The sequence below is a fragment of the Gambusia affinis genome, linkage group LG02 (genome assembly GCF_019740435.1).
Source record: "Gambusia affinis linkage group LG02, SWU_Gaff_1.0, whole genome shotgun sequence".
Lineage (NCBI taxonomy): Eukaryota > Metazoa > Chordata > Actinopteri > Cyprinodontiformes > Poeciliidae > Gambusia > Gambusia affinis.
The window spans coordinates 21,925,847-21,940,795 of NC_057869.1; the positions used below are offsets into that span (position 1 = coordinate 21,925,847).

Here is a 14,949-nt window from a genome sequence, read left to right on the forward strand (position 1 = left end):
CTATCACCGATGAACACTACACGTTACTGTGAAAAAAATATCCAACTAAGCAATAGAAGATCAACTAAACTTAACATGAACAAGCCGTAGTGTGCAAATTTAGACACGAGTTACGACTTGTAAAGTTTAATCGAGTTTTTCTTACCAAATGGCTCAAGTAACGATTGGATGTTTTTGTGCTTTAAGAGGAGCAGGTTGTCTTTGGAAGTCTCCTAGTCAGTTTGGAAAGGAAATAGTTGTTGCCAAGTATCACACAGGTGTTAAAGGTCAAAACCCACAACATTAAAATCCGCATTGTGGGATATCAAAATGTTTCACGACCTTACAATGTTCCCTTTAATGCCATTTTTCTGATGACGTTTGCTGTATTAGCTAAATTTTCTACAATGTTGGAGAAAAACAGTCATTCATCACTCACATCCTTACACATCTGAACACCTTATCAAGTAAGTTTAAATCTACTTACATAAGTCCTTCAATAATGCAAAAATCCTTCTGCGTACAATTAGCATTATTGAAATAGGTACATATTGGGAAAAAACACTTCCTTTTGTTGTCAACAGAAGGTGCAGAAGTAAAATTTTTTCATTGTTGTTAATTGGCATTTCGTGGAGTCACCTATTGTATGCGGTCAGCACAAGTTAAAGAGTTTCATGAAGCTGAACAACGCCCCAGTTTTTCTACACAAACTGAGAATGATGTAAAGGGATTTTTAGGGGGGGTGAAAAAACGAGTGTTTTGTCTTACAGCTGAATAATTATATTGAGTTTAGTGGATAGCTTTTACATTTATTTATGCTGTAAAACAGTTCCAGTTTTAAAGCTGGAACTGTCAGTATCAACTTTGCAGCAATGCCACACCTGCCACTGGGCTTACAGAGAGGAAAATGTGTCCCCGAACTGAAATAATCCTCAATAACGATGCGTTGATTATGATTTAAACTCTGCTAGCTTTGTTTCAAACTGTGCCTTGCTTTGAGGCCAGGGCCCTGTGTTGTTTAAAGGGTTGTCGGGGTATAAATACTAAATTAATCATGCTTTGGCTCAACTTGCTGGGGACTGAAATTTGCTTATGGAGGCCCATGATCACATAAAATATTAATAGCTTCACAGAGAGCTGGCATTGTAGACGGGGGGGGGCAACGCATACGAAAGCACCAAGATGTTGGTGGGGTGGGGGGGGTCACTGCTAGTTTCCCATCAGAAACACCTTCTTCACATCTTCACCTTATACTGGTAAATGTCCAACATAAACTGGTGTTGACAGTATTTATCCATTGGGGTGGATTTTGTACATGTAGGAACTAGTTAAAGAGTAATTGGGATTAACTGGCACAAAGCTGTGTTTTAGTTATGAAAATGCAGCAATGATATTTAAATAAATCTGAATAAATTACAAAGCGTGATATGTTATGCATTTTCCTTGTTGGTGCACATCTGTGTGACCGACTTCTTGAGCCCCAGAGGGCTTCGAAATGAAAGTGAAAACAACAATCTCCAAGCAAATACAAGTGAGATTTTGGAAAATATCGGTCCCTTCTCTTTGAATTTAGAAAAAGGAGCCAATGGATAACTTTCCAACGCACGAGCGAAAGAGCTTCCATATTTAATAATTTCCTTTCCGTTTCATCTTCACATCAACTTAGAATCGATTTAGCCCGACTTTTGTTGGACGCATACCTTTACCCTGGGTTTCAAATCCATATTTAACGACATTATATCAAGTCCTTTCAACTTTTCACGTCATTTGTCTCCTTGACACAAATCTGAAAATAAAGACTTATGTAATTGATGACACAGACGTTGTAAACTTGTTATCCCATATTTTTTAGAGCTCCTGCAGAGCCAATGAACACTCTCTGCTCCCTGATGCACAAAGGGTGGCCAAGCTCTTAGACTCCTCCATGCTGGCTGAAGGTCCACCAAAGCTTTTACATTTATTTATGCTATTCATAAAATGTCTCGCGCATGCTTGTCCAAAAGATAAGGGGAAAAAAAAAAAAAGGTCCATTTAATTTGTCACATCTTAGACTAAAGGAAACACAAACGTGTGGGTAAAACGCCATGGATGAGGCAACCAAAGATCATGCTTGTTTGAGTTTGGTGGCACCACAGTAGGTAAATGAGACAGCAGGAGGGGGCATTTCACACCCACATACTAACAGATGAAGAGATGAGGGGAGGTATTTCTGGTGCTTTGCAGGAGGAAATGGTTTCGGTGATGAACAGCAGATATTTCACAAGAGCAAAACTGATTTCTCACAATTATCCCTGCATGGCTGACAGACGCCAAGGGGAGTCTACAAACAGTGAACTAGGGGACACTGATTGGGTTATTTTTCCTTTCACATTCAAGACTGAGGAATTGGAAAAAAAAAAAGATGCAACTCAACTTCACAAAAAAAGCATAGGTTCATTAGTTGGAATGACCCAAAGCATGTGAAGTGAGAAGGGAAAACGAGCTGAGAATACATACTTAGGGTAATTTAGCTGCCTTTACTTAAGGATTACGGTGAATGAATATTTGCCACAGAACTGTTAAAATGAACATATAGGAATGTTTTTCCAAAAACATACCGTCTACAGGAAAGCTTTATGTCACCTGTGTTTTCTTCAATTAAACACAGTGAAAGAATGAGAAGTTTCAGTAAAAGTCCGGCTCACTAACTCCTGCAGTAGGTCTTCAGTAGATCCTGGATGGAAACTTGGACACTAGAGTCAGAACAGGGAAAATGAAGGTGCCAAATGCCAGTGGTCATTGGACAAAAACACTCTGGACAATTTACAAAGGACAAACAGACAGCCTCCCAGTCATGCGTACACACACTCATATCCAAGAGTAATTCAGAGTAACCAATTACTGTTTGGGTATAATAACCATCAATACATTTGGAGGGAAAACAGGGATGCTTGTACCACGCTGACTGTGAAGTATAGGGGTGGCAGCATGATGCTGCGGGCCTCTATTCCTGCAGAGAGAACTGGTACCCTTCATAAACTAGATGGCAGCCCTGATACCAACCAAATGTATTTAAACTGCTGAATTAGAAAAGGTTACAAAATACATTTTTGAAAGTTTCCATAATTAATCTCACTTGTTGATAAATAATTGCATAATCACTCAGATTGCACCAGTGCCAGTTTTTCCTGGAGTCCTTTGGTACCAAATTGGAGGTTCTACCTCATTTACAGCAATAAGACATTGTTTCATACCAAACAATCCAGTTCAGCATTTTTTCTGTTTACTTCTAGTAGTATATCATTTTGTACATTTAAATCAAATAGAACTTCCTTGTATGCAACAAGGCTTCCATCAACCCATTCAGGCAACTTTCTACAGAGTAGACATTTATCAAAAATATTCTAGCCATTACAGAAACACTTGATTCCAAAACAAAACCGATCGAGACAAATCCAAGATGAAATCTGAGAAAAGGTGAAGCTTTTTGGAAACAAAGTGTTGTGAGCCGAAACCCCGACGACTCTGAAAGAAAGAAAAATATTTGATTAGTGCAATATGAAAGATTTAGACTTACCAAAATTGTAATGATGTTCTTACCTTTGCATGAAAGTGCAATCTGATTTACCTTACCCGTCCAAATGTTAGAAGTTTTACCATTGAATGAATCTTTTCAGGAAGTTTGCTCTTAAGGTGAAGAGGAAGTTTTTTTTGTTTTCTTGAAATGGTCTTTGGTATTTTTTTTTCAGCTCTTTTTGTAGAGCTTTTTTTTTTTTCCACACTGCCAGTTTGTTTTGTTTTTTTTTGTTTTGCTTTTTTTTTTTCTTTTGGTTTTCTGGCAGGTTGATTTCAGACCATTTCAATGTCTTTATTTTTTTTTGTACAATCCAAAGTAAAGCCAAGAAATAAGAAGCCAAACTTTCATACAAATTACAAACAAGGACATAAAATATTTACACAAAAGCAACTTAATACTATTCTGCAGAAAAGCTACCATCTGTCGAGTTAAATCACAACACAAGTCTTTTTTTTTTTTTTTTCAATTGAGCGCTCAACTAATGTGTATTTGAGTGACCAGATTTAACAATGCACTTTGAGAACCAAAACAAATCTACTGTAAGAGCACTAAAAAAAACTGCACCGTTTATCTGGTTTACATGTTAAAATCAAACTGAACAAGTTTCTTCTGCTAGTCAGCTATGTGTTAGAGGAAAAAGGTCTATCCAAAGTAAAATGTGCCTTTCTAATTCCTGAACAAGCACTGAAATATGCTGGATCATCGCTCTTGGTCCACACCAGTGAGCGTCGGATGGAGCTTCATCTGCGCCAGGAACGAGGCTCGTTGTCGTCTTCCTCCTCGTCGTCGTCTTGCAGGAATGCATCGTCACTCAGCGACTCCTCCGGGTACTGATAAAAGAAGATAATATTACTATGGATGATTAAAAAGTGGAAAATTATGTAGATTTTCTTTACTGCATCACTTTGAAAGGTCTCAAAGAGGAAATAATTCACTATCTTATAGTATCATTTTCCAACTGCTTAATGAAAGTACAAAAATTTTCATCCAAAATCCAAATAAAACCAAAGGGTGATTTCTCTCTGTAGCATGTGATGGCTCCCTCTAGTGTTCTCTAATGCAATATAAACAGCTATTTAACAACCTTTCCTGAGATATGTCTTAAGACGGAACATCTAAAGAACTTTATTAAAGTAAATATTTAATTGCAAAAAAAGCACCACACTGCAGGTGAAGGAATTTCACCAACCTCATCTTCCGGTGGTTCTTTTTCTTCTGCATCTGCTGTACTGAGAGTGGTGGCAGGCTTATGCCAGGCCAGGCGTAAAGTCTGGCTGTTAAATCTCACTCCCTGCAGAGCCGCCTGCAGGTGGATCAAACAAAGTTTTCCTGGTTAACTGCAACTCGTACACAGTTGGATCTAAAGTCAAATTGCGGTGTTTAAATGACGGACAAATCGCGTGGCTCCTCACCTGCTCGGCCTCCGCTCTCGTCTTGTACGTGACGACTGCAGAGAGTTTGTTCTCATCAATCTGGCAATCTTCAATCTCTCCAAATTGCTACAAATAATAACAAAAGAAATCCGTTTTGGTCAGCAAACTTAACTTGCTTCTTTCTGAAGGATTCATAAAACTGGAACTAAGAGGAAAGAGTTAAATGGGAAGAGAAATGTATCTATATGGTTCTTCTTCCCCATCAAGCAGCTTTTATATACTTTCAAAAACCAGGACAAATACGAGTTAGAAAGCATTAGTAAAGCATTCTCTTTGTAAATAGTATTCAACTGTATTGTCAGTTTTGTGTTCCCAATGGAAATACAAGATGTTATTGTTTGTTTTAGCTTTAAGTTTTACCAAATCTAGTTATTCAAGTCAATTAACTCAAAAGTCAGCGTGAGCTAATCATAAAGCCTTTTCAGCACAGTTTTATGTTCATGAAAATTTTAAAAACTGATGAAATTATCTCAGACTAGTAAAGATGTACTTCACTGAACAGATAATGTATGACCATCAAAATACAATCATGGATACTTTTAGTTTTCCGTAAAAAAAAAAAAAAAAAAACAGTACTGAAATATATTTTTATGCCTTTGACTTAGAAGAGAGTCAAGGCTCTCCAGTTCTAGACCAACTCACAGCAAAATGAGGAAGTAAGTCCACACAGTCGGCATCAGTGAAACCAGAAATTTCCAGCGCTCGAGGTCGATGGTCCACAACTGAATGCAGCGGGACGCCCCGTCCACGACCTCTGGATCCCCTCCCCCGGCTTCTGACGGTGCCACGTCCCCGGGAATGGACGCCGCGGCCTCGTCCTGGTGACAGAATCCCCCTTTTAGCTGCCTGGAAGACAAACGAAGCACACACAAAAAAATATGATGATGCAGAGAGGAAACTCATGTGGAACATTTCAAATTATGAGAACAGCAGCGCCCCCATGTGGTTACTGTGAAGAATTTTTTTTTTTTGTATCTTTTTTTATCTGATTTTATTTTTGTTAGTACCTCAATTTGAAGAAGGGTGTACTTCCTCTTTAAAGAAGCTGTGTCCTCTCCAGCCTGAGTCTTCTGATACAGATCAAGCTCTGCATCAAGCAGCTCCTTCTGTGCCTGAAAGGGTTAAAAACAAATATGAAAATTAACGGACATGATTCTAGAAAGTTAAATCCAACTATAACAATAATATAAGGCAAAGAGGGGTGGGAATGCAAACGCATATTCACACATACAACTTTTCCACGTTCTGTCCCACTACAGACAAAAGCTTGAATTTATCCGACTGGGATTTTATTTGATAAACCAATACAAATGCACGACTACAAAGTGGAATGAGACTTTAGAAAAAAAATGCAGCATGCATTCACCCAATTTTACTTTCAGTTAATAATGTGGTAGAAACTGAATGTTTCTGCCACATTCAGTGCAACCAGAATGTGGTAGAAAACCTAAACACAAATGTGTCCATTTTGCTGTTAGAATCATGGACTTTTGACACCAGCAGGGAGGAAATCGATACCTGAGCTTTGCTCTTGGCGGTTCGTAGAAGGCTGCTGCTGCTGGAGATTCCCTTTATCTCTTCTTGCAGTTTCGTTATGCTTTTGGTTAACGTGCCCAAAGTTTCCATGATCTTGGCTTTATCTTCTGCCTTCATTGTTTTGTTCTTCTCGAGTTTGGAAATCAGGAGCTGCAGTAGGGAGAGACAGAAAGTTACAAAATACTCCCCTCTGTAGTGTAAGTCACTACAACTGAAACCTACTCAGATATTTCACAGGCGAGTTAGATTTCACTTTGCAAGAACACTGTAATTAAAGAATGAATGAGTAAATGCAGAGAGGCGAAAGAGGAAGGATGTTACTTTCTAAGGCTAAATATCTGCTGTAAAATAAGGTGCTTAAATTTTCCAGAATAGTTTTTTCTAAAAACTTAACAAAAAGCTAAATTAATTCATTTACCTTCTGCGTCTCAATGTGCTTCTCCAATATCTCCTGTTTCTTCTTCCTCACATCCTGCTGTAGTCTTAGGGCCTCCTGTGTGAGCAAACACTGGGTCGGTTTCCAGTTGACTTTCTACATCCAATTCAACCACTCCTACTTTCCCATCATCTCCTTCGGATCTCACCTGCTTCTTCTTCAGAGCTTCCTCTGAGGTCCTCTGGGAAGGCTTCCTAGCAGCAGGATTATATACAGTCTTTGTGATCCCCATCGATGTCGCAGACACCTGAAGGGGAAAAAAAAAACATGGCATATTGAAGATGTTTGATCTGAAAAGAGAAATTATAGTTCTGAACAAATATTCACTTTTTCCACAGGAGCAGCAAGTTTTGGAGAGAAACCTAGACGATCTTTAACTGACACTTTAGAGGCATTCTGGAAAAGGAAGAAGAAAAAAAAAAAAACTTCTTAAACATCCAGTGCAGATTTTTACGTGTAAATGCAATAAACCACATCTACAAAAGAAGATCGTCCACACGGACCTGAGAGGCTACGCTGGAATCCTGAGTGGGCTCTGAGTTTGGAGGCATTAGGGGTCCGAGTCGATCCTTCACAGACTGCTTGAGAGTTGTGGCTGATGACTGCGGCAGAAACAACACAGATTTTAAAGGAGGACTAAAGAACAACACTTTTCTCTTCGATTTTAGTGTTTAAAACATCGGAGCATGCATCACGTTTCTTTGAGTCAGTCATGACTCTCAGTCAGTTAAGTGGCTTTACTTTAACTGAAGAAAAGCCACTTCTTCTTTTCTTAAATGCAAAAATGGCACACATTCATCTCTAGATATAGATTTTTAAAAAGCCTGGAAGATGGTTTTACACTTAAGAAAAAATAATCCACAAGACGGTATACTCTTACAAGTCCCAGTGATCAGGATAATTTGATTTTGCATCTCACTTGAGCTTAATCTAAAAACATGGTCTCTATCTTGGACCATGAACTTGTTCGTAATGTCCAAAGCTGTGGACATATTCTCATTTAATCTGGTTTCTAAAATGGCAGGTACAAAGATGAATCCACATCGCTAGAAGAATGTACAAAATGTTGGGTTGTTATTTCAGTTCTGGCTTATTGTGTTTATCTAAGAGGATTGTAGTCCGATAAATAAAGTCTGCAAACTTTAAAAGCAAAACTGCTATAAACTTTCACTGCTGAAGAAGCCGTAAAACTTCCTAAACTAATATCACTTTTGTCATAACCAGACATTATGTTGCTGAACAGTCATCACGTGTTCATTGCCACACATCATGTTTATGCAAAATACAATACCGTAAAAATGATTAGATTAGTGACGTTTTATTGCTTGTGAACGAACAGTAAACAATAATCCAATGGTAGATTGGAAGTGAGCTCTTACCATGGCTGACTGCGGCTGTGGGTGAAGCTGCTGTGGCCGCGACTGGCCCTGTCCGTCACCCATGTCATCACGAAACCAGTGGACTTTGATGAAGCGGTTGTTGAGAACAGCTTCGGTGCTTTGCATAGCTCGCTTGGCCTCTTCAGGAGAGGTGAACTGGATCAGAGCTCCCTCCGGGTCATTCTGATAGGCCACCTGAACTCAAGAGTTTATCAGCACAACGCAATTCAGGAAGCCAGAAGTCAGAATCTTCAAATCCATTTTTAAGAAACTCACTCTGTCTAATAAAAATTATTATACAATGAACTGTTCAGTCCAACAAACATTTTGTAAAGCAACATTTTTTCTATTGATCCCCACAATAGCAAATTTTGTTGGACGATAAATTGTCCCAGAAGTTAGTACGATAAAGAATAGTATTGTTGTTTTGAGACTGTCGTCAGCTAATGTAATGGTAAAGGCATAAGTATGCAAGTACTGTCAAAGATCAATAAACTTTCATTTCTAACTAACATTTACAACTGGAAAACATAAATACTCAAAATAAATAAACAAAACGACAAATAAAATGGGTTATGAAGTCTCTAAACAAAACTGCTCTTGAAACTACGAGTTGAGACAAAGGCATCAGACTGAAGACTTTTGTCATCCAGTCATTGGTAGAAAAAATTGGCGAGAAAAACAACCAATCATGCAGATTGCAATTATTGAGTTTGTGTTAAATTATCATATAATTAACTGACTTCTTGCTCACTGCGACAGGCTTAAGAATCACACAGGCACTAACCTGCAAGTTGACAATGGTGCCAAACTTGCTGAAATGCTCATTGAGTTTGCTGATGTTGTTGAGCTCAGGTGGAATTTGACGAACAAGCAGCTTGGCGTTGGGAGAGAACTGAGCTCTTTTATGGTAGCCCTGGTGGTTGAGTTTGTTGAAGATGGGTCTGAATAGAGAAGAGACATTCATCACATAAAAAAAAAATAAATAAAAAATAAAAAAAGCAAATGCATGAATAGAAGCAGGAAGTGCAGACCTTGATTTTTGACAACTTACTTGTCAAACCAAGGTTTCTTGCATGGGCCTCCATCATGAGAGGGAGCGGATCTCTTCCTCGAGTCAGATTCCATAACGATCCTCATGCTGTTGTTGGGAATCTTGTCTGGTAAAACACAAGCAGTAACTTGTCTGAGATGGGTTTACTTAAATGGAAATGGAATTTTTGGGACAAAATGGTGTGCTATATAGTACGTACTACTAAACTTTGACTCAGACAAAAATATGGACCAAAAGTGATCGTCTCATAGATTAGTTGTGCCCAATACCTCTCAATGGCTGATCCACCTCCCCCATTGTGAGGCCAATCAGATTGGGTCTTTGAGCGTTGACCCGGTGACGGTACATCGGCCTGGTGGTGCTGGTGATGCTGGGAGCCTCAGGATTGTACATGTCAGTGTCATAGTGATCTGCTTGGCAAAGAGTAGACACAGCAGAGACGCATAGCTCAGAATGACACGACTCAAACGCCTGATGTATTAAAATAAGTAAATCAGAACATAAGCTCTTGTTTTAGAAGTCATTACCAGGGCCGAAAAGTGGCCCTGAGCCTTGAGGAAGGGATGGGCGCATCCCAGACGTGACGATGGTGGGAACAGAACTGGTGATAGAAATGGGAGGAGCATCCATGCCTGCAGGTTGCAGTGGAGGAAGTGGTGGAGGAGGACCTGTCCAATAGAAAACACAACGTAATTTAAAATCTTGCAGAATACTTCAATAAGAGACATAAGTCAAAGCCAAATGTAGCTATGGTGAATGCTGGTGTGTGCATTTCAGTATAAACTTTTAAATCTCTTATTCATACAAATACAAACAAAAGAAATGTGAATTAAAACCATTCAACTGATTGAATGCATGTTTACCTCAAGCTCTTGCTTAAAAAAGAAAGAAAGTTATTACGCAATCTTATTTTTACTGCATGCCGAGGAAGTAATTCGGCCTTTGGATTCAAGTATGTGAATCCAAACAAAGTTTCTCTAAAATAATCCCAATTCTTACCTGCAACTGGAGGAAGACTCGGTGGAAGGGCGCCTGGTGGAGGTACCGGGGGTCGAAGGTTTACAGGTGGGGGGTTCAATAATGGTGGAGGGGGTGGAAGGCCTGGTGGGGGTGGTTGGTCCACACCTGGAATAGGTGGAGGCTGGAAGGGCAAAATACTGGGCAGATTGACGTCCTCCACGACGACTGGATCGCTCCCATGATCAAACGGACACATGTCCCCTCGCATGCATAAGCCCTTTTCTGCAAAACACAGTAGATCATCAAACTACAAAAAAACAACAACAATTGTGACAGATTAAATTATAAAAAGAAAATAAGTAAATTGGCTTTCCTACCATCATAGTCCCTACACCTTTTCCTCTGAAGAGGTGGCCCACGATTGAAAGGTCCACGATCCACAGGGGGCTCGGGACGAAAGTCTGACCAGCTCTCGTTGGTGGTGTTATGATGATGAGTCGGGGCGATGACAGTAATGGTGCTGCTCACTGTCGGGTTGGGGAAATGGGAAGGTGTTGCAGTAGAAACGAGCACTGCTGGGGCGTAGACGTCAGCGCTCTCTGGCCTGTCAGCGCGCTCATGGTCGTACTTCAGCTTCCCTGATTCTCTGTCTGCAGAAACGCAATCATAGCCATTTACAAAATCCCTTATAGAATGCAAATATTTACCGACTGAAAGTATCAGTGCAGGGCTGGGCAATATGGCTTAGAAATAAAATCTTCATACCAGACCCAAGTTCTGATTTTAATCTTTTTTTTTTCCTAAAAAACTAAATTACAAATGACAGAAAATATTTTCAAAACGTGGCTTGGATTTCAATCATAGCTTCTTTGAGTTGTACAACAGAGTATTAAGGCCTGGTTATGAGAATGTTTATTTAATTATGATAATGTAGTCTCAGTAATAGCAAAGTAAAGGTGCAGCTTTACCAGACAAAACATCTTAAAATTACAAGATAAAAGCTTGGATAGAGTTACCAGGATTTGACGTAAACAACTCGTGAAGCTTTTTCTTCAAAACAGACAGTTGTTTGCATGATTATTTCATAGTCCTATTTATATTTTGATGCTGATGTGTTAAAAATGTAAGAATATTTATAATGTATTATTTCTAAAACTTATACCAGAATATAACTCACAAAATACTCAACATTCCTCATTGTAATTTTTGTGTTTGATAAAATACAACTTCATTCTTGAAATGTTCTGACTTTATCCTCGTAATTAAAAAAAAAAAAAAAAAAAAGAACTAAAGGAATCTTAACCTGGCCCTAATATTCCAATGTAGAGTTGATCTGAATTCAAAGTCCAGGTAAATAGAAGCTGTAAATCACATTTTTCAAACAAGATGGCTGGCCTTTGGTGCACTAACGTCACTATGGAAACCCAAGAAGTGATTTGGAGAAAAAAAACATAATTTACATTTTCCAAAAATTAAATGTTCAAAACCCCCCCAAAATTATTAACCAGTAAAATCAACATTACAATGAAGAAAAAAACCCACATTCTTGGAGGTGTTTTAAAAGTCTATATTCCTACCTCGGCTCCTGCTTCTGGACCGAGTTCTGCTTAAAGACCGGCTCCTAGTGCGGTCACGATCTCTGTCTCTGTCCCTGTCTCGGTCTCTATCCCTCTCTCTGTCACGGTCTCGGAGGCGCTCTTTGCTCCAACTTCGGCTGCGACTTCGGCTGCGACTGTAGCTGCGGCCTCTTCTGCGGTTGTAGCGGTCGCGGTAAGAGTCCCTCCTTAGTGGCATACGATCATAATCTCTCTTCCTGGAGCGATCGTCTCTCTTGCGGTCATCACCTCGCCTAACGACATTAACAAGGTTAAATATTAAGTCATAAGAGAGCTCTATGCAAAGAACTTAACAGCATACACACCTGCCATCTCTGCTGTAGCGTGAGCTTGACTGAAGAGGACTATGATTAATCCGGCGAGGAAACTTCTTGTCTTTTTCTTCTTCACGATTTGTTTGTGTCTGAGCAGGAGAAATAAAGGTTAAGCAATGTGGAAATGTCTCCTCCTGTCAGCTATAAAGTGCAAAATTTTAAAAACATTGATGACCAAAACAATCTGGCAGAACAGAAGAATTTAGCTTTGCAAACATAGGTCGCTTGTATTTGCACTACAGACAGGAAAAAGGCAAAAAAACTTTGCATTAGTAAAAATACTAATGCTAAAATAGGATACAAAAATTATTCGTCAAATGCTATCTGTTTCCACAAACTTTAAGGATCATATTTCAATGACAAACCTGTCCTATCAGTTACAGAGCAGGACATCAGCTGAATGTTATCTAAATGTTGCACATCTTGAGGATCATCCTTCAACAAACTATGAAATCTATTCAAATTCACAAGCCAAAAAAGGTAGGTTGAGATCACTACATAACTAATTGTCATTGTTTGAAAGTGTTGGATGAGATCTCTGGTGTTTGCATGTAAACTTATCAAAACTGAAATCAGCAGATCAGGCTTTTCAAAGATCGATGATCAGCCAAACACCTGCAATCAGTACACCCCAGTGCATTCCTAAAGTATTTATGTTGATGTAAATACTGATGATATTGGAGAAGAAGAAAAATAACCTCATCTTTCTTCTGCTCTTCCTTCTCAACTTTGACTTGTGGTTGTTCTGGCAGTGGGAGGTAGCTTTTGTTGTTGATGGCTTCAAAAAGCTTATCCACAAATGGCTGGGTCTCTGAAAGAAAGTTGAAAATCAATTATTTGTTTCCGTCTATTGTCAAATGGCTCCCAGCATGTAAAACATTATGAAATTTACTACACAAAGCTCTAACCTTTTTGCAGAAAAACATCCAATTGGTCAATACACAGGGCTTTCAGTTCCTTTTCACTTTTGTCCTTCTTCACCAAAGCAACAACATATTTTGCGAGAGCAGAGGGGTCAGCATCACAACTGGATATCAGAGTAGGAAAAAGTGGGCACACGTGAATATGGAAACAGCCGCAATAATATACTGAAAACGTTTTGGTTACTTTATGTCCATCATAACTAAAAATAAAATTAGTGCAATCAAAATGCGTATTTTATGAACTGTTGTGAGCAGTAATTCGCATCTGCGTGGTCAGAGTTAATGTGCGTGGCTAATAATGCTAACAGTACTTACATGGGCTCCAGGGTTTCAGACAGCCATGTTTTTAAAGCATCGAGGTTATCAATTAACATCTTCAATCCACCTGTACTTTCCCTCCACCACGGCCCGACCTGAAGCTTGCTAAATCGAGGCTACTTATTCGTTTAAAAGAAGGACCCGCATAAACCAGTCAAACTTTCCAGTTCACCTGCTGGCATTCAGAAACCTTGATGCTAACAGCGCCCTTAGCTAACTTACCGCGATAACGTTCGATAGCTTAGTTGTCTTAGCATATGTATCTTTGCAGGCCCTAAATGCGCACAAAAACAATTTCGGGATCAACGAAATTACTATTAAAATCAAAAACAGCAAAATTACTAATTGTACCGATTAACTCATCAAAGCCGTAATTTGTAGCTGCTTTTTAATCTGTTAAAATAAAGTGGCATCCACGTTTAGATGCTACTTCGCCTTCGAGTATTTACTTCCGTTCGTGTTCACGTTCACAAAATTCTGGAAAAATCGCGAGATGGAGATTTGTTCGTGCCATTGATTTGTGAGTCACTTTTTTCCTGCAAAGTGTAGTCCTCTTCAATTGCGCTAGCAGCGCAGAACAAAACCATGTTATAAGAAATGCTTTTATCATACAGCCGTCATAAAAAGTAAAATCTCCGTCTCCTATAAATCATATTTCGGTAGGAGAGTAAATTAGCATACGTTCATATTCTTTTAGAATATGTCTTCCAATGAGGCTGGCTTGTCAGACAAACGTAGCCTACCTTTTGAAAATAACAACTCTTTAAGTTGGCGTTCATATACTTTTCATTAAAACGCGTACTTTTTAGATATATTTTTAATTAGTCAGAATTTAGAAGTTTAAATATTGTGTTTTTATAAACTAAGTGAGAAATCCTCATAGTTGCCAGAAATAAAGGCATAAGTGTTTCACTTAATGAATTCAGTTGCTAAAATAAATTAACTTTTTAGTAATACTCTAATATTGGAACATAATATTCCAATGTTCAATGTTTTGAAAATTAACTCAATGGGGCTTATATTTTTAATTACTGGAAGGTATGACTTATTTTGTGTAAAATAAATGTTTTAGCATAGTTGACAGAAAATACAGTAGATTTTAAATGCCATGTTTGATCAGGTGTGACAAATTTTATTGGTGTAGTCCATTACTTTCAAGAGTAAATATGGTAGTTATTGATGCGATTTGGGAATAGTCAATTTTCTCAGTGTCTTACATTTTTGTTTACTCTATATGTTCAGTTTGTCTATCATTGCACTTCTTTCATCTGACTTTCTCTATAACAAGTAGGCAGTATTTATATGCAGAAAGTACAATTACACGCATCAACATCTCTTGACTGTGGCTACCAAATGAGCCATCATTTATTACTTTACTAGTCTTTGTCTTTATTCTGTTCTTCATGGGTTTTTTTCTCCTTTTTATGTTGGTAATGTTTTGCTTT

At 38.6% G+C, this 14,949-nt stretch overlaps 1 protein-coding gene across 1 annotated transcript; it reads right to left on the minus strand.

Annotated features, from left to right (window-relative positions):
• Positions 1 to 1,673: 1,673 nt before the first annotated feature.
• rbm26 (RNA binding motif protein 26) lies at positions 1,674 to 14,031 on the minus strand. The gene is made up of 22 exons (XM_044143523.1): positions 13,502 to 14,031; positions 13,172 to 13,290; positions 12,962 to 13,074; positions 12,255 to 12,352; positions 11,911 to 12,182; positions 10,711 to 10,983; positions 10,373 to 10,615; positions 9,901 to 10,041; positions 9,643 to 9,783; positions 9,374 to 9,479; positions 9,107 to 9,263; positions 8,320 to 8,514; positions 7,444 to 7,542; positions 7,268 to 7,336; positions 7,089 to 7,187; positions 6,923 to 6,997; positions 6,487 to 6,654; positions 5,976 to 6,080; positions 5,611 to 5,814; positions 4,948 to 5,034; positions 4,725 to 4,838; positions 1,674 to 4,365 (listed from the first exon to the last, which is right to left on the minus strand). Exons 1-22 carry the CDS (start codon positions 13,558 to 13,560, stop codon positions 4,276 to 4,278), a joined length of 3,027 nt encoding a protein of 1,008 aa, XP_043999458.1. The 5' UTR covers positions 13,561 to 14,031; the 3' UTR covers positions 1,674 to 4,275.
• Positions 14,032 to 14,949: the final 918 nt, after the last annotated feature.